The 25,312-nt window shown below is 35.1% G+C and overlaps 1 protein-coding gene across 1 annotated transcript in view; it reads left to right on the top strand.

Moving 5' to 3' along the window:
* Positions 1-25,312, top strand: part of SEMA3D (semaphorin 3D) — a 120,295-nt gene that overhangs the window by 41,070 nt on the left and 53,913 nt on the right. The window contains exons 4-7 of the mRNA XM_016219562.2: positions 3,894-4,013; positions 8,700-8,793; positions 11,344-11,472; positions 20,200-20,342. Coding sequence (XP_016075048.2) covers positions 3,894-4,013; positions 8,700-8,793; positions 11,344-11,472; positions 20,200-20,342 — 486 coding nt within the window. The remainder of the gene's footprint in view (positions 1-3,893; positions 4,014-8,699; positions 8,794-11,343; positions 11,473-20,199; positions 20,343-25,312) is intronic.

The raw sequence follows: 25,312 nt of genomic DNA, 5'->3' as shown, positions 1-25,312 counted from the left end.
CCTTTCCCTATATAACCCAAATAAATAAAAATTAACAATTTATAAATCAATTATCAGAAATACATATAAAGTTGTACTGGATTTAATTGGACCATATCTAAGTCTAGAGAATTACATGTACTTCTCTTTTGCTAATATTTTTCCAGGTATCTAGGCAGAGACTAAAATTCCAAGTGTTACTACATAGACTAAAACATATTTGTCTTTTCTCCAACTGCTAACTCAGTTTTAAATTGGCTTTATTTAGTTAGTTACATAAACATGTATGGATGTACGCGAGAAGTAAAATATTGAAACAAACATTACTTGAGAGAATTTTAAAAGGTTGATAACTTGTTTTCTCTTTCTCTCCATCTCTCTTCCAACTGGGGGGGGGGGAGGGGGGGTAGCTGGTAAGGGGAATAGGTGGGAGGAATAGGGAAGGAAGGAGAAATTCAATACTTTTCCAAAGACAAGCATGTTACTCACTGAATTGAACTGTTTGGTCACAGGCAACAACCCTTGCCATTGTGGGCCATAGCTGACAAATTAGTCAGCTTTCAGGGAAAGTTGAAAAAGCTGCTTCTCAAAGTTATCTTTCTTCATGCCTCACAGAATTATGTTACCATTAATAGCCATGCCAGTCACTAAGTGAATTAAATCAAGTTAATTATTGCTCATACTATTTAAACAAAATTTGGAAACTTTGTGCATAAAAAGAAAACAACACAATCATTGAGACACAAAAAAATAAGTTACAAATTAAAGGGGAAATCATTGTAAAGTTTTTGCCTCACATCACTGGTTTGGCTGAAATGTCCACTCCAGGCAATTTTGAATTACAAGACCTTATCTTTTAGGATCTCTGTGTCCCAGGTTTCTTTCCTTCTGGCAGCCTGTGCCTTTTCATTGCCTCCAGGCTGTGTAGAGAATCAACCTCTATCAGTTTCAGTACAGAAAAGTTTGAGCAGAGCTGACTTTTTTGTAAACTAGGTCCTGTAATTCAGGACTCATCCATACATTGTTCTATTCCGCATCAGCCCAATCTGAGAGAAGGGAGGGATTTCATAAACAAAACCTTGGTAATATTTTACCAAGTCAGAAACAAAGTACCCCCAAAAAGTTCAAGGATATGCCCTGGCCTGTGTGGCTTAGTTGGTTAGGTATAGTCCAAAAGGTTGCCGGTTGGATAGCGAGGTCAGGGCACATACCCAGGCTTCGGGTTCCTTCCCCATTCAGGGTGTGTTGGGGATCCAACTGATCTATGTTTCTCTCTCACATGGATGTTTCTCTCTCTCTCTCTCTTTCCCCCTTTCCCCATCTCTCCCCCCATCTCTCCCTCTCTCATAAAAACATTTAAAAAAAGATTTTTTAAAAAGTTAAAGGATGTGAACTGTTTTTGGTGTGATTCAGAGTTTTTCTTTATAACCATTAAAATTATATCCTTTTGTAAAGAATAGTTTACTGATATTTAGAAAGAGAGGAAGGGAGAGAGGGAGAGAGAAAGAAACATCTGAAATGAGAGCACATCAATAAGCTGCCCCCTGTATGCCCCCTACCGGGGTCATGTGCCCTTTACCTGGAATCTAACTGGCAACCTCCTGGTGCACAGAACGATGCCCAACCAACTGAGCCACACTGGCCAGGGCTAGAATTATATCTCTTACCTGTATAAAACTGTCCTCTGGGCCTTATTTGCCTTTTTAAATAGTGCTGTGTTTCTCAGAGTCCTTAATCTTTCTGTCTCCATAATTTATAATCTAGAAAGGGAATTGTTTTATTTCTTTATACAAATATTTAGTTCAGAATCTTGTAGAATTAATGTCTTTTTCATCTTGGGCTACTCTAACAAAATATTGTAAACTGGGTGCCTTAAACAACAGATGTTTATTTCTCACAGTTCTGGAGGCTGAGAAGGCCAAGATGAAGGTTCCTGGCTGATTTGGCTCCCGGTGAAAATTCTCTTCTTGGCTTGCAGATGGCCATCTTCCTGTCATATCTTCACATGGCAGAGAGTGAGAAAGCAAGCCCCCCAATCTCTTCTTAATCCCATCAATGAAGATCCTACTCTTATGGCCTCTTTTTAAACTGAGTACCTTCCAAGTTCCCCCTCTCCTAGTACCATCACACTAGGGAGATAGAGTTTCAACCTATGAATTTTGGAAGGACACAGATATTCAGTCCATAACAATTACCCTTCAATTACAGGACAGTTTGGTAAACTGGGCTTTTGAAAAAATGATGAGATAACTGGCAGTGAATCAATTCCACCTCCCTCAAGCCATATAATTCTACTCTTACCCTCCCTGTGTACTATTCTTTGTGTAGATCTCACCCTTGCATAAATCTCTTCATGGCGGGAAAGACCAAGAGATAAAAGTCCTTCAGTGTGCACGAGTGAATAAGATAAAAGGAACATTAGAACCTTTTACCTTAGCAATGAAGCCATCATTACAGTTTATCTTGTGATTGAATACAGTTTTACACTTTTGGCCTTGACGTTTTCATATTACTGTGTTCCCATTATTTGTTCAAAACTATTAGTGTGGCATATTTACTCTCTGAGTTAGGTTTTTACTTGAGATTGCCTAACATGTTAAGAAACATGAAGCTAATTTCCTACGGTGCCTTTCTGCAAATAGAAAATAAGTTCTATTCAAACACCTTGGCGTGAAGGTGAAAATCGGGCGCAATATGACACTGTTAAACAAGACTATCTGCCAGAAAATTGTCTTAATGAATATAAAATGTTCCTTTTTAGGAGACTACATATAATAATTATGAGAACATAAACTAAACACATGAAAATATTCAATACAATAAATATGTCATGTCCGTAGTGTGATTTGTACATCCTTAGATATGACTTTTTTTTCCTTCAGTGTACAATCTAAGCAGCCACATTCAGTGATCCTGCTCCAGTTAGAGAGGCTAATTCTTACCTGATAAAGAAACATCCTTTTACTTGTGTAGCTGAGGGACTAATACTGTTTTTTCATATAGTCTTAAGCAACTGGGTAGAGTCCATCTAGAATAAAAGTAGGCTACAGCCCAGTATTTTCTCAGGAGTCTTTGGGTCCAAGAATCATGAAGCCAGGGTTAAGAAACTGTTTCCAATAGTTTTGTAATGATAAGAAGTCACTTATGGGAGGTAAATTGAAAATAATATATAATAACAAAAATGACTATGAAAAATTGAGAGTCACTATAAATAATTGTTATAAAGATAATGAGGTAGCGAAGAAATATTTTTAGGCCTAAGCATATGCAAGACAATTAGAATTGTAAAAATCTCTTAAAAAATTGGACTTTTTTATTTTAAAAAATCCATGGAAAATAGAAGACATTCTTGGAATAAACAAGAATTAGCCTGAGTCTTAAAGACTCTGTAATATTGAAAATAAATGGAAATAAAATGGTAAGGCTTTCCAGCCAATTAGAATAGAACACACATATAGGAATACCTACCTGTATTCTTTGTTTCTTCAGCGTCACTGAGACAGTTGATGTTGCAAACAGTAGAATCTATATGCGGGACAATATGTGAACATCAGGACATTATGGGTTTTGTTCTCTAGGTAATTTTTGAAAGTATGGATACCTCATTAATATTCTATGTATATTCATTCTCTAGACTGCATTGAGTACCACTCTAGAGATGTGCATTCTCGCACTCTGATTAGTGCAGAACCTTTAAAACTTCAAAAAGCTTCAAAGTCACTCATTTAAGCCAGTTCCTAATTTGTTTTACCTCCTTTGTGAAGTCGGGTGTTTAAACATTTCTCACAAGTCTTTTTCATTTTTTCCCTTATTTTTAATGCTTTATCTACTTGAAAACCAGGTGGCATGAATGATAATCTTCCAAAAACTTGAATTGTGTGCTAATGCTTTTGTGTGTTTTTTATGCCCAATAGACAGAATGTGCAAATTTCATTCGAGTACTTCAACCCTATAACAAAACTCACATTTATGTGTGTGGAACTGGAGCATTTCATCCAATATGTGGATATATTGATCTTGGAGTCTACAAAGAGGTAATATAATGAAATTGTTTGAAAACAATTTTTTGTACTACCTGACTACTAAAGATGGAGTCATAGTTTATGTCCTATATAAGAACCCATGTTCCCAACCACTTTATGGATTGCCATTTTGATTATACACTTTATCTACCTAATAAAAGTTTTTCTATTAAAAGTTTTTTTAGTGAGATGATAAAAATTAATAGTGCAAAATATTGAAAGTGCTTGTTTTCTATGGGCTCTTTGTATGTCTTCATTTTCTCTTAAGGTTCCTTTACAGCTAGATCTGTATTGTATGTTGCTGTTGGTAAAAATCCATTTCCCCAAAGACCTTGCAATGGAATTGTATCTTATAAGAAATTTCATTTTCCCCATCCAAACAATTTGACCTGTTATGTTTACAATGGTGGACACTAAATACAGAAAATTTAATGATTTTCTAATAACTGTATATAGTCATATTAGCACACGGGACCTATTATTTCTGCTGGACCAAATTGATATAGTGGGAATAAAATATGTGTTAATTTGGAATAATGCATTGCAGCTACCTATGAGCATTTCAATAAATGAGAAACATGCAGATTTCAGAAATTTAATTAATAACTAACATATTAGAGTGCTTTCTTGTGTCATGGGATAGTACCACACACTTTACATGGATTGTTTCTTTGAAATTTCACAACACTCTTAATGAAGTTAGTATCTTTATTATTCCCAATTTACAAGTTACTAAAATTACAATGGATTTAAGTAACATGTTCAAGATCACCCAACTGAAAAATGATTTAGTAAGGAACAGAGCCAAAGCAGCCTGTCTCTAGAGCAAGCATGAGCTTTAGAACATGTACTCTAAAGTGTATCTTTGTATGGGTGGCACTGTCATCCTATGTTTATGTATATGCTTATTGTGAGCAACCACACATATTTGTAGGATTATTGGCTACATGCTTAAACTTAAAGTCTGAGTTTATGGAACAGGTTTCTTTACATTGATTTAACTGATTCATGCAGAAATCAAACCCACAACCGTGGCTGGATAAATTTTACTCGCTCGAAGTTGGTTGATAAATTTACCAACTTGTCTAACCTGCCAGTCTCAACTGTTTGAAAATAAAGCAACCCTGATAGTTAAATCTCTGAGCCACTAGGAGACTTGGCAACTTGAATTCATCATTCTTTGTTGTTTGTGTAATGTTCTCTCGCCTGGCTTTGATGAAGGATAATATATAATAATAGTTCACAGCACAGGGTGTAATTATATGAGATAGCCCCACTGCTTGGATGTGTTTTGAAGCCTGAGGCTAAAGGCCAAACTCACAGCCTGCTGAGGGATGCAAAGAGTGTTCTTGAGCTCCTAAAAGTCACAAGTGCTGAAAAGGAATTTAGATGGAGCTAATTACTTAGCTTGGGACTGTCAAGAAACCCAAGGACAGTGAAATTTACAAGTTCTGTGAGAGTAAGAGAATTATGAGGGGACAGGGGTATTGAGCCTTGTGAGTTTGCTGCTGGCCCGGAGTACAGGTAATTGTAGTCAGCCCTGCTTGAAGATTGTTAACTTTGTAAATGAATTATTAGTCCCAGGAACTCATTGTTCTTCCAGAGAAAATTTAGAAGGCTCTCCATTTTCAAAATAGAATAAATAAGGTTTCTCAGGAGATGATTGAGAAGAGGGAACTAATATATAAAAGGGGTGGAGGAGAGAAGTATGGATAATCCCCTTTCTTTCTGGGGACTCCTGTTCAGTGCAGCTGGGGCAATGGGAAGGAGAATTAAAAGGCTGAAATGAATCCCAGATTTCTGTCTTTGGCAGTGAGTTGGAGAGTGATGTTATTTACTGAGGTGAGAATAGTCACAAGTTTGTGGGGAGAAGAGTGAATTCATTTTGTACATTCTGCATTTGAGAAATGTTCAATAGGTCATGCCTGTGGGAAGTTGGATCTGGATTTCAGGACAGAAGTCAGGGCTGCTGTCAACAACTAATCATGGGAGCTCGAGGAGCCAGAGCTTGAATTATGGCTCCAGTCATTTACCAGCTCCATCGTCTTATGTACACTGCATAAGCTTTCCAAGCTTCTGTTTATTCAACAAAATGATGATAGTAATACTAACTACCTCACAGAGTAATTTTGAGGATAAAATGAGAAAATTATAGTATAGGCTTTGACATTCCAGCCACTTAAATACTCAGCCATAGTAGGCCACAGGAACACAGGAAGGCAAGGATTTCAAAAGGATTATATAAATTTTATGCAAAATTAACATTTGCTATACATATACATATACATCATATACATATACATATACATACACATACACATACACATACACATACACATACACATACACATACACATACACATACACATATACATATACATATACATATACTCTGCAAAGCTTGGAGTGCCTGATAGCCATTAAATAATTAGATTGGAAGTATGTGCTTTCCCCCCTCTGCTGCTGAAAATCTCATCTTTAAATGGGAATGGTATTAATAATGATTTTGCCTAGTTGTGATGATTAAATGTTTCCTATCACTCTTCTTGCTTTATTTCAACAGTATTTCTGTGTGCAGCTTAAGATGCTTTTTGCATAATTAATTAGAATAAAGTAATTAAATGGGGGGGAAATCTTACAAAGTTGAAGTCTCAAAAGTTGGAGTGCCATGTAATTCAGTCAGTTTATCTGAGGAAGCCCATTTAATCAGCCATTATTTTTTACATCATTTTCCAATTGGTGTCCTTGACTCAGACTCAGGGAAACCTGCTTTCCTACTGCCTCCTTTCTCCAACAGATTATAAGGGAGACCTTGTCCTCAACCTCTACAAATACCCATTTTACAGGCTTATCTTGAGAATTTAATGAAATGTTGCATTTTGAAAACAGAAGTCTGTATAAGTAGAAGGGAGTATTTTTAGTACTCTGCATCAACTGTGACATTCTCTCAGATATTTTCTTGGTTTTCTTTTTCAGCTTTTCACTCTAATCTCTGGCATACCAGAATTCAGCTCACTTTTTCCCTTTACAATATTCCATTATAGGCGTTAGAGTCAACCATTCTGTTTGATCTGTAAAGAATAAAGTTCCCTTAATGATATTTAAACATAAAGAGCCACTGCCTATAAGTGTTTTGTTGTTGTTGTTTTTCCCTCTGACATATCTCTGCCCCATCCACAGTTGGAAAGCAGGCCCTGAATATGTTCTCACTGGACTTTTTTTCCTGCCTACTCTCCACTCTCATAACTTGTCATTAGCTAACCTGTTCTAATAAAATATACTTGGGCTTGATGATGTTACATGGTCACTGTGAGGCTACGATAAATTGATTTCCACACACTTTAAGTGCATGAGTTTGAATTCTGAGGTAGATTAAAGCATGAACTTTGAAGACAGCCTCTAGTTCAAGCTACTGCTTTGCGTCTTACTAGCTATGTGATGCTGAACAAGGCGCTTCACCCTTCTATCCTTAATATTTTTCTTATAAAGCTGGAATTCTTAAAGCAGCTTCATTGTTAGGTTTATGGTGTGGATTCAGTGAGACAAGGTACATAAAGTTTCTGGCCCATGGTTCCTGTTAGTGTTAAAATGCATTTACTTGGAACTATGGAACAACAATTTTTAATCATGCTATTTAAATCACTATTACTATTTTTTAAAAGGCTATAGCTATTGTTGGTCCAGTTCATAAGAAATAGATCTGACATGGCACATAATACAATAAATAATCCAATTCCTCTATCCCTTTTGTTTCATTGCTTGCTTTCTAGGTAAGTAACGTGGAATGGTCCTTTCTTATGACATGTATGTGTGCTCTGATAGAACTTTGTAGATACACCATCTAGACAGAATGTCTGAAATGCTGAATTTCTCTAGTGCTTAGGCAGGGTGAGTCATCAGCCTTTTTGCTGGATGGTAGTGTTGTCATTGTTTTGAAACACTCAAGCTCGTGGGACCATATTCATTATACATTCATATTTTTCTTGGAAAGTTCAACTTTAAGATGTTGTTTTTTCCTGAATATTAAAAGCATGCCAATATCATTCTGTCTGTGGCCACTATTGTACAAATAAATGTTTCAGCCAAAATAACTATGTGGCTTTTAATGTGTACAGTGTTTTCATAATAGTGAAAATACTGTAACAGGATATTTTTTGCCCGCATGCATCAGGCAGCTATGAAAATGAACTTCCTACCTTAGAGCTTTTTATGTCACTAAAATTACAAAATACAACAAGGCTTAAGTAATTTGGAATAGTTGCAAATGCTTAGGTAAATAGACCATAATAGCTATGAAAGTATAATTATAATAGTAAATTTATCTCTTAGATGGGGAAATTGGCTTGTTAGGCTCAGTAAATTAGTTATTAAGCTTAAGAAATATGTGTGTTTGATGGTGATATTGATAATGATAGTGGTCCAGACTAAATGAATTTATGAGTATATTAGTACTTCTGACTGAAAAATCCATTCAGTATTATTATTATTACTTTTGGGAAGTGAGACCAAAACATGGAGATTGAGTCTTGCCAAAAATAATATTTGCTAAAGAGTTAAGGAGCTCAGCATGATGCACATGCTATATGCGCAACCAGTTATTGATGAATTAATGAGTTAGAGTTGAGTTCTTACCTCCTATGTTCTTGCTGATTCTGGTATTTTAAGAAATCTTACTTGTGTTAATATTTCTCATAACAGGAAGTTATGTTCAAACTAGACACACACAATTTGGAGTCGGGCAGACTGAAGTGTCCTTTTGATCCTCAACAGCCTTTTGCTTCAGTAATGACAGGTAAGATGAATGACAGGCAGCTCTTGCTTTAAGTGTTTTTCTAAAAAGGTATGTGTAGATTAACCTACATTTTCATATTGAGTTAAATATTATTTTGGAATCTTCCACTGGCTATTGGTTTATAGTGTTTTAGTGCCAAATCTCTCTACACTTACCATCCTCATCAATAAAGTGAGGTCTTGGCCGTCCTTACTGTCTGCACAGTTACATTTTATATGAACTTCTGGTTGAATTCTTTTTAATGCAAAGGACACACATTCACTTGTTCTAAAATTTTACATTTAAATGTCTCAGATTTTCTTATACTAAGCTATATCCCTATAAATTTAGCAATTCCTTAAATATAGTATGTTACAAATTTTAAGATATAAATGAAGTATTAATAATAAGAAATTGGTGGATAAATGAATAAAACAAATGAATCAAACTGTAGAGTACAGAATGTTATAACGCCTTTTCTTCTGATTTCACATGCTAGTAAAAATTTCACATTTTCATTACTTTTTACTAGCACATTCAGTCTTCTGCTTTGTATACATCTTAAATTTTCTTATAAGATGACTGTTCTGTTTAAAGAAGGCAGTACTGTGTGGTCTGAAGTCTGCTCTGAGGAATGTCGGCCATTTCAGCCATTATAAGAGCTCTTTTTGTGTTGGTTTGGTTCGTGACTTTATTCTCTTTTTATTTAACTTGTCTATCAAATGCTTGAATAGTCTATGAGAGTGAAGCACCATGACATTTTAATTTTCACTTAGTGAGAACTAGTGATCTTCCTTTGAAGTGAAAGCTTGTGTTTTTGTGTGTTTTGAAAATCGTGACTAATGTTCAGTCATTATCCTAAAAAAAATGAGATAGATGATTTGTGATTCTAATCTGTCAAGAAGGGTTAACACACCCTTAATAAAAAAACAATAGATGGTAGGCATTGGTGACCCCTCTTAGGAATCTCTAAGTAATTTAAATACAGAGAAGACAGTTTTAAAGCCTGGATCTACAGAGTCAGTTTTGGAGTTGAAACATACAACTTTTTTCTGACAAGATGTTCAAATTTTTGCAGTTTTGTTTCAAACTAATCATTTGTCTTTTTTACTCTTACCTTTTTTCATAATGTCTTTGTTGATGGGTTGCTTTTTTTTGTATCTCTATTTTAAAAAATTTGATCCACAATGAAATATTGCCATTTACTATATATTTTAGGGGAATGTTTTAAGAGAGATGGAAGTAGTACCAGATCTACAAATGGTACATATTTACATAACTGACTATTTCTCTTCCGTGTTTTTTTGTTTGTTTTTTCCCTGGGAAGTTGACTATTGCCATTATTTAGGTTGGTTGTCTCAATTAGTTCAATAAAAACTTACATGGAAAGTATCTAAATCACTTATACTTAACCCCTCCAAAAAACCCAAAGATACGTTTCTGAAGAAAATTAGATTTCAGTAACAAAACAATGTCTTTAGTTGTCCTTTTATTTAGGCATTTAAAAAATCTAAATATTCTGTAGAGATTAGCCATTTTTATTTGGGCCTCTTAAGGGTAACCCAAAGTAGTTGGCTATGAAGATTTCTTGAATTAGAACCTTAGTTCTCAAGAGGACAACATATTCTACTATAGGGATAACATTCTTTTCAGGCCACCTTCCACTACCCTAACAGTCACTGAGGAACCTTACCCTCCGTCTCCTCTTTCCCCCACCAATGGTTTTCTCTGCTTTCCCCCCTCTCCCCTTCTCTCTCCTTCCTTTCATGTCATCTTCTCTCCTCCTGGCTCCTTTCTTCCTCCCTCCTTTATCTTCCTACCCACCTTTCCCCTCTCAGCCTTTCTTCCTTTCTAGCTTCATTTCTCTTTCTCCCCCTCTTCCCCTTCCTCTCTCTCTCTCTCTCTTTCTCTCTCTCATAAAACATGGATATGCACTTTACATAAATAACAGGACAAAGAAGTTTGGTATGCAGTAATAGCAACATCATTCCCTTCTTTCCCCTTTCAGGAATTCCTGTTTATCAGAACTATTAGAGACGTGACTAGCTGCAAGGAATGCAAAATGTTATAATTACAAAGAATGACTTCAGTGCTGAAAGCTCCCTTTCAGCAGAGATTAGGCAAAGAAAAGTTGTGGTCATTGAGGTTGTGTCGGTTAAGTAAATACTAATTACACAATCCATTCCTCATTATGGCATTTACTTTTTAATATTTCTTTGTTTTGCTACGGCGAGGAACTCCTAATTATGATATATCGTTGAATTATTTGTGAGGAGAAGGGAAAGAAGAGCTAATTCATAAGAGCAGCCAGTACGCGTGCAGTTCTTAATTCAGAAGACTTTGACCTTTTTCATATTCAAGTATCTAGCATCAGCTTACCAAAGTTTATTGAGTTATCTTTTCGTTAAGCAAATTTCTCAAAATCTGAATGTGAAATTTATGAATTATAACATCAATATATTCTGATGTTAAGCAATAAACCTCTTCGGTTTCATGCTGTGAAATTAGTATATTGTAAATAGCACTGCTGGTAAACTCTTAGAAGTCCTGTGTATTCTTTTTCCTACCCAGATGAGTACCTCTACTCTGGAACAGCTTCTGATTTCCTTGGCAAAGATACCGCATTCACGCGGTCCCTCGGGCCTATTCAAGACCACCATTACATCAGAACTGACATTTCAGAGCACTACTGGCTCAATGGTTAGTGATTTTCTCACTTTTGATTGTTTTGCCTTGCTTTGGGGAAGATAAGAAAGTCATTATTGTTCATTCAGATGTGTTTTGGGATAAGCAATGTAGCTCAACATTATAAAAAACATTTGAAATAATTTCTCGCTAAGTTGGACATATTGTGTATATAATAATAGTAGCTGACATTTATTGAGCATGTGCTATTGTCCTTGACATTTCTATGCTCTAATTGATTTTTGAATATTCATAAATGACCTATGAGGCATATAATTATTACACACTTTTTAAAGATGTGTAAACTGAGGTAGAGAGAAGTTGAGTAATTTGGTCAAGGTCTTACAACTTGTTAGTTGCAGAGATGGGCTACAAGTTGGCAGTCTTTCACCTGCAGTCTGTCTTTTAATGACTGAGCCAAATTCTGTCTATGACCATAATGGAAAGGGGTTATATTATAATGCTAACTTCTTTGTTTAAAGATAATTTATGCCCTAGCTGTTTTGGATCAGTGGTTAGAGCATCAGTACTCGGACTGAAGGATCCCGGGTTCAATTCCAGCCAAGGACATGTACCTCGGTTGCAGCTCCATTCCCGACCCTGGTTCGGGCACATGCAGAAGGCAGCCAATCAATGTGCCTCTCTCACACTGATGTTTTTCTCTCTCTCTCTCTGAAAAGCAATGGAAAAAATACCCTTGGGTGAGGCTTGAAAGAAACAAAGAAGATAATTTATGTTTTGATTAAGACATCTCCCTCCAAATTTTTAAGCATATTAATATTGACATTAGTTTGATTACTTTTTTGTTTAGGACTCATACAGCAAGTTTTCAACAAAACAAACAAATCCCTCCAAAAAACCCAAAACAAAACTTAAATGTATTTATTTAATTCAAGGAATAATGCAAGGATTTGTTTTCCTCCACTGTCTTCAAGTCAGGTTTTATCATGAGTTTTCTAATGTTTTTCATTTAACATAGAACTTTATTCCACTGCATGGCAGAATCACATAACATTGCTATGTCAGCAGGCTGACAGCATTTCTCATTCCCACCATAAATACTGGGCTTTAGTGGAGGTGGCCAGGGGTAGAGACTTCTTAGGGACTGTCTCTCTATCTCTCCATATCACTTAAGGAATGACAACATAAACAAAAGGGAAAAGCATTTCTTTTGTCAGAACTTCCAGATCTGTTTGTTTACACAACAATGTCATTTTCATTGACCAAAAGATAACCCTATTAATAGATAACACAAATCTTCCTGAGCATTGTGAGGTTTTGTGAAAATACTTGATTTGAGAGGGACCCCGTAGATTTCACCACCAGAAGAGCTTAGTTATCTGCTTAGGTACCAAGATACACTTACGACTTTAAAATGAAATATAGATTGTATTTTCCAGTCTTGGGATGGCAAATGTCATTATATTGCCATTTAAAAGATTATTCCACTCTTTTCCTTAACTGTGACATGTCCATAAAGAAGCCTGAATGCTGCTAGAACAATAAATGTAGGAAATATTTGTTCGACTATTATTTTCCTAGCATGCTGTTCTTAGGATTATGTAAAGAAAATGACAAAGTAAGAAGCCTTTGAGTTGGTTGAACATTCCCTTAATAAACATTTGAGGGCCTATGGCATAGTGACTGCTGTTCTACACAGTGGGCCTGAAAAGATTATACAGGAGGGTTGTTGACCTCATGGATGACGAAAGCCTGAAGCATAGGAAGAGACTGGGAGATGGAACTAAAAAGCTGTAAATATTATCCTGAAACCAATGAGAAGTTATTTATGGTTTAATTTATTTTTTTGAAGTATAGTTGACATATAACATTATATTAGTTGCAGGTGTGCAACCTAATGATTCTATATTTGTATATATTGAAAATTGATCACCACAGTAAGTGTAGCAACATCTGTCACCAGACATAGTTAAACAAATTTTTCTTTTCACGGGAACGTTTAAGATTTACTCTCTTAGCAACTTTCAGATATGCAGTACAGTATTATTAACTATAGTCACCATGCTGTATATTACACCCCCATAGTTCATTTCGTTTATAACTAGAAGTTTGTTCCTTTTGACCCCCTTCCCCATTCCCTGATGCTAATTAGAGAATCAGATCTTTGTTTTTGATAACGGTGACTGACAATGGCATGAGGGGAAACTAAAGGGGAATGAAGACAGAGAGAGAAGAGCCCGTTGCACAAAAAGAGGAAGTTGAGGAGGGGCAGGAACAAAGGTAGTGGCAGTGGAGGTGGACAGGAGACTATACAGGAATGAATATTCAAAATAGAGGATCTTTGTTTGGGAATAGAAGAATTTGAGGAAGATTTCAAAAGAAGATTTTGGATATTGGGAAAAAAATTGCAATTAATCAGAAAGGAAGAAATTGGAGGTAAGAGAAAGTATACACAGCAGAAAGTTTCAATGGATTGAATGCAAGCAAATGATTAAAAATTAAGAGAACATTTATGGTTCTAGAACATTCGTGGCAGATTGTTTAGTGGTTAATAACAGGGTTACCATATTACCATGTTTGCCTAGACATTTCCAGTTTGTCTCTCTTGTTCTTTAACTCTCAAGTGTTTCCCAGTTTAGACAAAAATTATAGCTCTGTTTCTGTGTAATTTAATTGCCCAGGTTTAAATACCTACCATCACTTATTTGTGACCTTGGTCAAGTATTTCTGTGCATCCAAATTCTTTGTCTGAAAATTTGGAATAATAAAAATATTACAGGGTGTTGTAGAGATTAAATTAAATCAAATATAGAGGTCTGATTGAAGACAGTTTTAAGAGCAATTCATTATCATCATTATCATTATTCCTGAAAGTAAGAGCAGTAAAGGGTGGGACTAAAACCATGAATGCTCTGATTCTCTGACATCTATTTAGCATTTTTGACACTAACCACCTTTCTCTCTCTCTCCATTTTATAATTCTGTGAACTCATCCATTCTAATAGTTTCATCTATTTCCTGTGTTCTAGTATTTCCTAAAACTGTATTTCCAGCCTTTTCTTGGAACTAAGTAGCCTTAAAATATTTATTTAGATATCTTATATTTTCATCTCAGGTTAGGAGAAACTGGTTGTTTAATATGAGAATAAAGATATCTAAGCCTTAGCCTTGATTATGCTACTAGAGTGCTCTGAGATTTTTACAAGCTGTGTAGTGATCCTTTGTTTGAATTTCCTCAAATATATACATACATAGGTGGATTTAGATGTGGAGATAGGTATATAAAAGACTAATTATGTCTAAAATCTAAAATTTTATTAGTCTAACTTTAAAATTATCTTATTTTCCCTTTGTAACCTTTCCTTTAATACCAGTTCCCTGAATTTTATTTGTTTTAACTTGCTTAACTTCATCTACCCAGTTACCTTGAAATTATCTTTGCTTCCTTCCTCTCCTTCACCCCCTTTATCTAATCTTTCTCTAAGGCCTTTACTTCCTTCAAAATATCTATTGACCTTGTTCTTTCCATGGCCATCATCTTCCTATAGGTCTCCATCACTTTATCCCTGGTTTATTGCCATTATTTTATTTGTTTGTTTGTTTGTTTATTTTTAATCCACACCCAAGGGTGTTTTTGCTTTGCTTTTCACAGAGAGAGGAAGGGAGAGAGAGAAAGAGACATCGATGTGAGAGAGACTCATCGCCTCCCGCACTTGCCCTGATGGGCTGGGGATCCAGCCTGCAACTGAGGTACATGCCCTTGGCTGAAATCGAACCTGGGACCATTCAGTCCACAAGCCAATGATGCTCTAACCACTAAGCCAAACAAGCTATACAGCTTTATTGTTTTTTTCAAAAATAATTTCCAGTCTAGCCGGAGTCAGTGAGTGTGAACATCAGGTCAGAGGTTTGCTGAGGGACAAGCAGACCAGAATTAGAAGAGCATAGTGCTTCAGAAGACCCAGTCAGTCCACAGTTTCTCAGGCCATGAAAACTGGAACAGAGCAAAGGAGAAATTACAGAAACTATATGATTCTTATGATGAGGAAGCACCTTACATGCCAAGGCAAAAAAGATGGGCTTGCTTAGGGAGAATTTCTATCCCCCCTTCTGAGAAGTGGTCACTTTTCAGATATAGTCAGCCTCAGGTCCAAAGACAGGCCAGTGGGGTCATCTGGCTAGCATCAGGAGTGTAAGGTACAAAACACAGTGATTGTTAGAGGAACTGTGTTGAGTATTGGAAATGAGTGTCGTCTCAGACAGTATCTTACTCAACCTCATATTCCACAGATTGAAACTTAGTATGAAGAAGGGATATGTCCAGGTCTCCTAACTGCCAGGCTCACCCTTCCTTTACAATGCCAAATTCTGGACAGAACAGCATATCATGTCTCCTCACTTTAGAAGCTTGACTGGCAGTTATGGGGATAAAGCTCCGTGTCTTTCTTAGCACTGTACCTAACACAGCAGAGTGAATGACACAGACTACTTACTCTATAGGTGCACTATCCAATATGGTAGACACCAGCCACATGTGAAATTTAAAATTCAGTTTCTTAGTCACACTAGTCATATATAAAGTGCTCAATAACTATGTGGGCTAAGAGCTACCATGTTGGATGGCACAGATAAAAGATATTTCCATCATCATGGACATTTCTATTGAACAGCAGTGGTATAAAGTGTATCTGTTTATTAATTATGTACAAGAGCCCACAATAGCATAATGCGACACCTGTGCTAATTTTCTTTACTATTCATTGAGCATGTAGATGTGAAACTCACCCCTGGGTTTTGTAAAATTGTTGCCAGATTGAAAGAACTGACAAATATTTGATATTTCAAACAATAAGGTCAATACCTCATTTCTAATAAGGTCAATACCTCATTTCTTTCTTCTTATATATTACATTATTGTATTATTTATTTCCAGTTAGACAGTTTGAGATTTTTTTTTTCTGTTAAATTTTGCTTTTTGTACTTCCATTTTCAATTTAAAATCCTACTTTTTACATGTCTGAGATGAACTAAACTCTTGTAAAGATAAATTGATATTGTCTTAAGTTGAAATGAAATAAAAAATTTAAATTTACAATTGAGTACTAATGCAGATTTTAAGTAATTAACCTTTTTAAAAATATGACAGTATAGGAATCTTTTATAAGTCCGTTTTTATCACTGAACCACTATGGGAGTTTAAAATCCTTGATGTTTGTGCATGCAATATTTTGTTCTTTGCTCTGCATAAAATTAGCCATAGTGAGATCAGTTAACCTCTACACTTACTAGTCCAAGGATCCTTGTCAGAACTTCTTTAGACTGTGTCTAATCCAGTTCCAAAAGACTTAGTAAGAATCCTGATCCTTTCTTTGAGAAACTAACCCATCTATTAAATACCTAACAGGGGAATGAAAAATTACAAAGGTGAAATAGAAATAGTATGGGGAGTTCTAGATGAAGACTTAGATGATTCCACACTTTTTTCCCCTCTCAACTTAATCTTAGAACATATCGGGAAATAGGAATATAAGTACAAGTCAGAGTGGTTATTCAAACACAGTGGAGTTTTGGTGAAAATTTTAGGATAAAACTAAAGTATGGAAAATGAAAACAAATGATGACCCCTCAGATGCATATATTTTTGTTTCCTTACCTGAAGTAAAGGAGAACTTTTGTTCTCATTTTTCATTTTTAACATATGGAGGCAGTTTTTACTTGGTTTCTTTTGGAGTGCTCTGTTATCTCTAAATTCTCCTTCCACACATAATAATAACATTTTTTAAAAAGTAGTAGGGAAAAGATAGTACAAGAAAAAGTAAAGGAAAGTAAGAAAGTCACTGTGTATTGCCATGGTGTAGGTGAGCTCATCTGGGTGAGAAGAGGTTCACAGGGAGAAATAAAAGTGATGTGTCCTGCAGGCCACATGGATTTATGCCATTTTCATTTGGCAGTGACTCTTGGTGTCATGCTAAAAGTTCATTTGTGAAAACGCATGAGTACAAACTCCATCCCTATTAGGACATGTGCTTCAAACGCCAAAGGGGGGAAATGTGCTGTAATAGAGCCCAGGTGTCTATTGCTATGATTTTAAATTATTTAATTCAGCAACAATGCATGTCATACACTGATTACACGATACCTCTTTTTACCCAAATTAGGCAGCAAGTTAGAAAAGAGTTTCCATCATGAAATACTAACATCAGCGTTCTAAGACCTCAATTGAATCTGCAAGAAAGAAACTTTCTATTCTTGAAACATGTATTTATTTTTAGCTAATAAATATGTGTATTGTTTAAATCACAGAATCTAGTACTGTTTGATACTTTTTTTTTTTTTTTCATAATTAGATTTCTTCATATAGTAAACATTTGGCTTAAACAGTTCCACCATTCAATTTTCTTACAGTACTCCCAAACAATTTTCTTATAGTACTGGAAAACAAACCAACATTAAAAAGAGAGTTCAGCCCTGGCCGGTGTGGCTGAGTTGGTTGAGCGTGGTCCCAAGCACGGAGAGGTCACTGGTTCGATTCCTGGTCAGGGCACATCCTTGGGATTCAAGCTCCATCCTCAATAGGAGGCGTGCAGGAGGCAGCTGATCGATGCTTCTCTCTCTCCCCCTCTCCCTTTCTCTCTCAAATCAATAAAACATATTTTAAAAATAAAAAAAAATAAAAGAGTCCAATAAAATCAAAAGTCACAGAATAAGCACAACATCACCTCTGTTATATACAGCAAAAATAAGTTTACAATCGCCAGTACATGAAACACAAAGTTTATTCTTGTATTATTATTTATTAATTATTGTATTATTTTTCATACAAACAATTAAAAGCCTATTTTTGCTCCATCTTGTATTAGTTGACTGTTACAATAAATACAACTTGGGAAAGTATCTACTTTGTTATTCCCCATTTAAGTCATAATGAAATTTCTGAAATGTAGACTGGTGTCAGACTCTAACTTTTGACCCTTTTAAATGATAATACCAGGCAACATTTGGATAATGCTTCGCATAACCAAAGTGGTTGTTCTGCATATCTCTGCAATGGAGAATATGAATTACTTTATTTATTTGTTCTCCTTTTAGACCGTGTACACCCTGTTCTATTGTACAATTCTGTTTCTCTTGTTGAACTCTAAAAACAAGTGAACGGCAAACAATTGGCCCACTTAACCACTTTTATTACCCGAGTGACCGAGAAAAACTTTATAAGCAACTCTCTACCTCACACTGGAATTCTTTTTAATGATTCAGATGACTGTTTTCTCTCTGGAAAGAGATTATGCAAATTTTGTACCACTATGTTATTTTTAAATTTATAAATTCAGCTCAATCATTAAAAATATTTCTGATAGGATACCAATGTTGCAGAGGTCATCATGCTACATGTATAACATCTATTTAAATCATATTTAAGTGCTATGATAAATTCCACTTGCATTAATCTTCATATAAGCTCACATACTTAAAACAAGCCAATAATATTCTTATAATTTCTGTAGAGTTTCAGTTTTATGTTCTTTCTGATTGGTGTTTCGGGTTTCTTAGGATATATTCCTAGAAGTGGGATCACTGGGTCAAATGGCATTTCCATATTTCATTTTTTGAGGAAACTCCACACTGTTTTCCATAGTGGCTGCACCAGTCTGCATTCCCACCAGCAGTGCACCAGGGTTCCCCTTTCTCCACACCCTCGCCAGCACATGTTGTTTGTTGACTTGTTGATGGAGCCATTCTGACAGGTGTGACATGGTACCTCATTGTGGTTTTAATTTGTATCTCTCTGATGATTAGTGACTTTGAACATTTTTTCATAAACAAGGAATTAGTAACTCAGATTGACTTGTCATTGATACAATACAAAGGGTTTAAAGTATTGCCAATATTATTTTCACGTACTCTGTATTATGGACATCTTTCCATGACTGCACATTTAGAACTATTTTATTATTAGCAACTACATATTATTCTAACAATTGTTCGGATGTGCACAGTTTTTTATTATTTTCTTTTTTGTGGTCATAATAATAATGATTATCATCACAATCATCTTAATAATAAACATTACTGAACTTTTATGTGTCTGTCTCTGTCAGATATTAAGTGCTTTACACATATTAATTTGTGATACCAGTTATCTAAGGAAGTAGATGATATCATTAGCCTCTTATTAGGGTTGAGAAAATTGAGGCCTGGAGTAAATAAAGAATTTGCCTATGGTAACCTTTCCAATAAGTGGCAGAGACGTGATATAAACCTGGAGACAATGTCTCCAAAGCCTATACTGGAGTTGACCCCCACACTAAGTATTTGTGGGTTTTTTTTCCCCATTTTTCCCCCTTTGGCAAATACACAAAATACAGCAAATAATTCCATAATATGACAAAACTTAGGATATGCTTATAGATTTTCCTAAGCTTCCTATAATAGATATTGTGGCTAAAAAGCAGTGACTCCATAATTGAAAAAGACTATAAGTCATAAAATCTTTAGGTTTGAAAGGGCTAAGTAATTTAGTTGAGTTGCATAAATTGTGAATATCAGCCAGTCATGTTCTCACTTGCTCTTCAGAGTTCCTAGAGAACTTGCTCAGGACCTCTTCATGCAAATACATGTTTCTACATGTGACATATTTATTTTTTGTATATGTCTCATTTCCCACATTACACTCATGTTTCATTTTTTTTTAGTTCTGCTGATTACATGCAAAAGATGCCAGTAGCATTGTGGCTAAACTGTTTCACTATTTTAATTTATAGCTTCTTTTCTTTCAAACAGGAGCCAAATTTATTGGAACTTTCCCCATACCAGACACCTATAATCCAGATGATGATAAAATATATTTCTTCTTTCGTGAATCATCTCAAGAAGGCAGTACTTCCGATAAGACGATCCTTTCTCGGGTTGGAAGAGTTTGTAAGGCAAGATATATTTATTTTACTTAGGTATATATGTGTATGTATGAACAATTGCCCATGTACTGTGGAAGTAAAAGTTAATGTCCGTTATTTATAAGTTGTAGGATACATTCATACTATCTTACACTGATGGGCTGTATCCCTTTGCTAGTTATTGATATTCCATTAAAATCACTGCATTGTCTTAATTCATGGACGTTAAAATGTTCTTATACATTTAATAATCGTATTTTGAAATTGAAAGCAACTTAATGTAATCCCAAGAGTAACTTAAACACTAAAAGAATCATATCTTCTATTTTTAGCAAAACACAGATCTCATGGCACATCTAAAATATTTCTTTACCTGGATCAAATAAGTTGAAAATATGGTTATAGTATTACTATAGTAAATATGTTTAGAACATTAATCTAGTTTAGGGTTTGAGAAAAAATGAGATAAAGAGGAAAAAAGCCATAATAAACCAAAACACAACAATTATTTTAAAGAAGGAAACAATTAGTTTTTTAATATTGCTATTTTGTGTAAGTTACAGGAAAATACAGAAACTCTATGAGACACATTTTGTGCCATCAAAACTCTCATTTGAGTGAATACAAGCTTTGTAGAATAATAATGCTACTGGATCTATTTATAACTTTAGTATGTTATTTTTTTTGGTTGGATTTATCTTTACTAAAATAACTTTTTCTTTTTTTTTTCTTCTTTTCAATTCTCACTTGAGGACACACTTTCATTGATATTTAGAGAGAGGAGGGAGGGGGGAGAGAGAGAGAGGGAAACATCAATGTGAGAGAAAAACATCCATTGGTTGCCTCCCATATGAATCCTGACCCGGGATTGAACCCCTAGCCTAGGTATGTGCCCTGGCCAGGAGTAGAACCCAGAACCCCTTGGTGTATCAGACGACACACAAAATAACTTTTCTTAAATAGACAGACACCTTCAGTATAAACTCAGTTATTAAGAGGAAGAGATGTTAAGCTAATAAATATTCTCAGTGGGAAGCTTCTGAGGTCTTGTACAAACTTTTTCTTCCATCTGAGCCTATCTCCTTTTTCGTCTCAATCTGTGCCCTCAGGCTTTTGAATACTTCCAGGGACAGTAACACAAACCATCATTGCACTCAAAGGTGCTAATGAAAACATGACTTTTGAGTGCAGCCAACCTGTGAGCACAGATGATTCTTTACCTAGTGACTTAGCCGGTAATGCTGTCTCTCACTGATCCCTTCACCCCCAGGGGACAGATTCTCTAAAAAGCATTCTCATTCTTTCAGAGTCTAAGAATTCACATTAAATTCTCTCGAAGCCTCTTGCCTGGAGATGAATGGCCGTTGCTAATGTGTTGGTGTACTGAAGCATGCCTTACAATAGCAGGATCCAGGCCCTGAAAGGCCTTACTATGGCCTGACATCATTTGTATAAGTGAGCTATGTTAAATATGTCGTGAGATTTACAATCAATTAAGTGTATTTCAAGAGTCACTTTCTGATGAACTGGTTTACAACTGTGTGTTTTGTGAACCAGTGCAATACTTGTTTTTTGATAGGTTTAATTCAATTAATTGATAGAAATTCATTTATAATGTTGAATATTTTTATCCTATCAATATACTGAAAATTAATCTTAGAGGTGGAGAAATATATTAAAAAGAAATTTAGTTGCCCCATTTATGAAATTCTTTTATTAAAAATATAATCTGGACTTTAAGTGTCAGCCATGGGATATTTTATTTAAATATGAACAAACTCCTACAGACTGAAAAGGCAGAGAGAATTCTAATGCTTGAGTCTTCCCACCACAAAACCTCTGAGGCCACACAGCAAGATTTTGTCATGCTATTGCTTTTGGATAAAAAGCTAACAAATTGTGAGATCAAATAAGGACATGTGATGGATGAGTTTTCTTTTTTAAAAGATACAATAGAGGTTCTCACATTAGTATATCTCTACTCAATCACTGTTTTAAGTGAACACTATCTTTCGAATTTACCACTTCACATATGATTTATTGGTCAAACGTTGACATATAGTATTTTGTTCTAAATGCTTTCTTTGTAATTTCCCAATTGCAACATGCCCTGCCCATGTCTTTAACTTTATTTAATAATTTAGGATTAACATGTGGCAAAAAGTAAGCATTTCTAAATGGAGACATCACTGACGAGATTAAATTTTTTTTTTAAAGTCTTGTCCTGAAAAAAAACAAAAAATGTAATTAACAAACAGCTACTCAACAACATCATCATTACTGTTAAATTTTTTTTTCACATAAAAAATGTTATTTTGACATTATTTGGAATATCTTTCTCTCTGTTGTTTCATTTTTTAACCCCCGTTGGATTATTATAAGATTGTTTTTCTATTTTCAACAAATAATAACAAAATTCATCTCTGCTATGAAACAAAACTGTGTTTGATAGATATAAGCAAAAATCTAAGAAGGAAGGGATGATATCATGTTAGAGAGAACTAAGAGTTAACTGCATACTATACTGAGTTTACAAATCTTTGCACTAACATGCAAGTCCTTCATAATATTTTTTCACCAGAATTTTTCCATAGAACCTATTTATTTGGAAATATTCAGGTTTTGTTGCTTTTGCTATAATTGTTGTTTTAATTTTTAACCAATAATTTCAGCCCAATGAAAAACTATTGACAATTAAAAGCTCCCCACCTCTTCAGCTCCTAAACTAAGTAAAAGTTGTTTGATTGACTTGTCAAACATCTTCCTTTCAGACTGAGCAGTATATAGTGAGTGATGAGGAAGGTGTTTTGGGAGTAGGTTGAAATTACACAAGAATGACTAAAGAATCATTTACAGAATAAAGGGAATCTTATTAAATTTCATAACCCATTTATTCACTATTTTATTATTTCATTATTTCAACAATAAAATATAAGTTCTATGCAAAGTGCAGTACACTAGGCACTGAGAAATAAGTAAGCTATTATCTTTTTGTTTTAGAACCTCATAGTACAGTGAACGTAATAGAAATATAAAAAGATAATCCCAATATAATGTGATAGAGCTCAGATCTGAGAACTCTGAGTATTCAGTAAAGCTAAAAAATTGGGTCCTAGTGGGGAGGCGACAGGTATTTTAGGCAGCGTTGTTACAGAGTATATTTTGTTTCCAGAACCGTGAAATCTTACAAGTGGAACTCAGAGGTGTAAATGGGAATCATGTCATTTTGAGATTGGGGTGCTAAATTGGAAGATAAGAAGTCTTGTTTCTATGTTAAGGTGTTTAAACTCTATGCTGTAGGCAATGAGAAGTTATAAATTTGTTAAGCAGATATGTGACTTGATAGGTAATATATATTTAGCAATAATTTGAGGAATGCATCTGGGTTGAGAAATATTTGTGCCTAGGAGACATGTTAGGTGGTTTCCTAAAGATAGTAGGAATGAAGATATATGAGTAAGTCCAAAAGATATTTCTAAGATAGAATCTATGAGTAGATTTTTAAAAGGTCCTTAATTTATCACCACTCTTTTATTAATTGTTTGTTGTAGACTAATGCTGTCCAGTAGAATTTTCTGTGGTGAGGGGAATGTTCTTTGTCTTTACTCCCCAACACAGTATCTCTGTCTTTACTCTCCAACACAATATCCATGTGGCTGTTCATGTTGATATATGACTAGCATGACCAAGGAAATGGATTTTAATGTTGTTTAATTTTAATTTTAATAGTTTCATGTGGCTAGAGGCTACAATAGGAATGTAGACTACCAAAGCATTCATTTACATAACACATTTATAGATAACTGACCCTGTGTATGACACTATGCTAAACAGTAGTTTTATAGAAGTTTTCTTGAAGAAAAAGGCATACTTGTACTCACTGAGCTTTCAACCTAGTAGATGCTATATGCATTAAATAAGGAAACAGATTAATATATAATTGGAAAGTGTGATAAACACTATAATGAAAACATCAAAGGGTGCAAGTAGGAAGAATGAGTAGAACGTATCTCTGAGAAAGTAACTAGAACCAAATGCTGAAAGTTATTAGGAAATTGTATGGCAAAGATGGCAGGGATGAAAAAGAATATTCTAGGTGGGCTATGCAGCTGTAAAAAAGAAGGATGTCATCCCTTGAGACAGCATGGATCGACCTGGAGATTATTATGTTAAGCGAAATAAACCAGTCAGAGAAAGACAAATATCACAGGATCTCATTTATATGTGGCATCTAATGAACAAAATAAACTGATGAACAAATAGGTCCAGAGACATGGAAGCATGCAACAGATTGACAGATCTCAGAAGGAAGGTGGGGGGTAGGAAGAAGTTAACCAAAGAACTTACGCGCATATATACATAGCCCAGGGACACAGACAATAGTGTGATGAAGGCCTGGGGTAGGGTGGGAGCTGGGCAAAGTAGGGCAAAGGGGAGGGAAATGGGGGACATCTATAATAACCTCAACAATAAAAAGAAACTTAAAAAAAAAAGAATATTCCAGGTGGAAGGAAAAGCACATGTGAAATCTCAGAGATTGGTTTTTCAAAGCATTTAAGGAATTAAAAGAGGTTCACTGTGACTGGACTATAATGAGTAAGTGGAAAATTATCACTATAGTGACTGTTTTCCCTTTAAAACATACATAAAATTTCAACAGTCTTCAGAAGCCTTATCTTTCTCATTTATAGGTTGGACTGACTGATATTGCAGATATTGACTCTACCATATATATGCAAGTCTGCAACAAGCTCTTGTCCTATTAAGTCTTCAATGCATTTTATTTCTCCCTAACTCCTATCCCAGAGACTTTGATACTTGCCCTGTAGACAAAGACTCCTATATTCTTAGTAATTGTGGTTTCCAGAAGATAAGGCAGAGGTTAAGAAAATGTGCAAAGAGATACATTTTGATATTTGGGACAAGAGACACCAAAAATTTTAAGGGCATAGATTTTATATTTGGACATATTGAACTTATTGTGGCTCTGAGATATGCTG

This window comes from Miniopterus natalensis, chromosome 10, assembly GCF_054644295.1.
Source record: "Miniopterus natalensis isolate mMinNat1 chromosome 10, mMinNat1.hap1, whole genome shotgun sequence".
Lineage (NCBI taxonomy): Eukaryota > Metazoa > Chordata > Mammalia > Chiroptera > Miniopteridae > Miniopterus > Miniopterus natalensis.
Note: the sequence above shows the minus strand (reverse complement) of the source record. Positions and strands in the feature narration are given on the sequence as shown.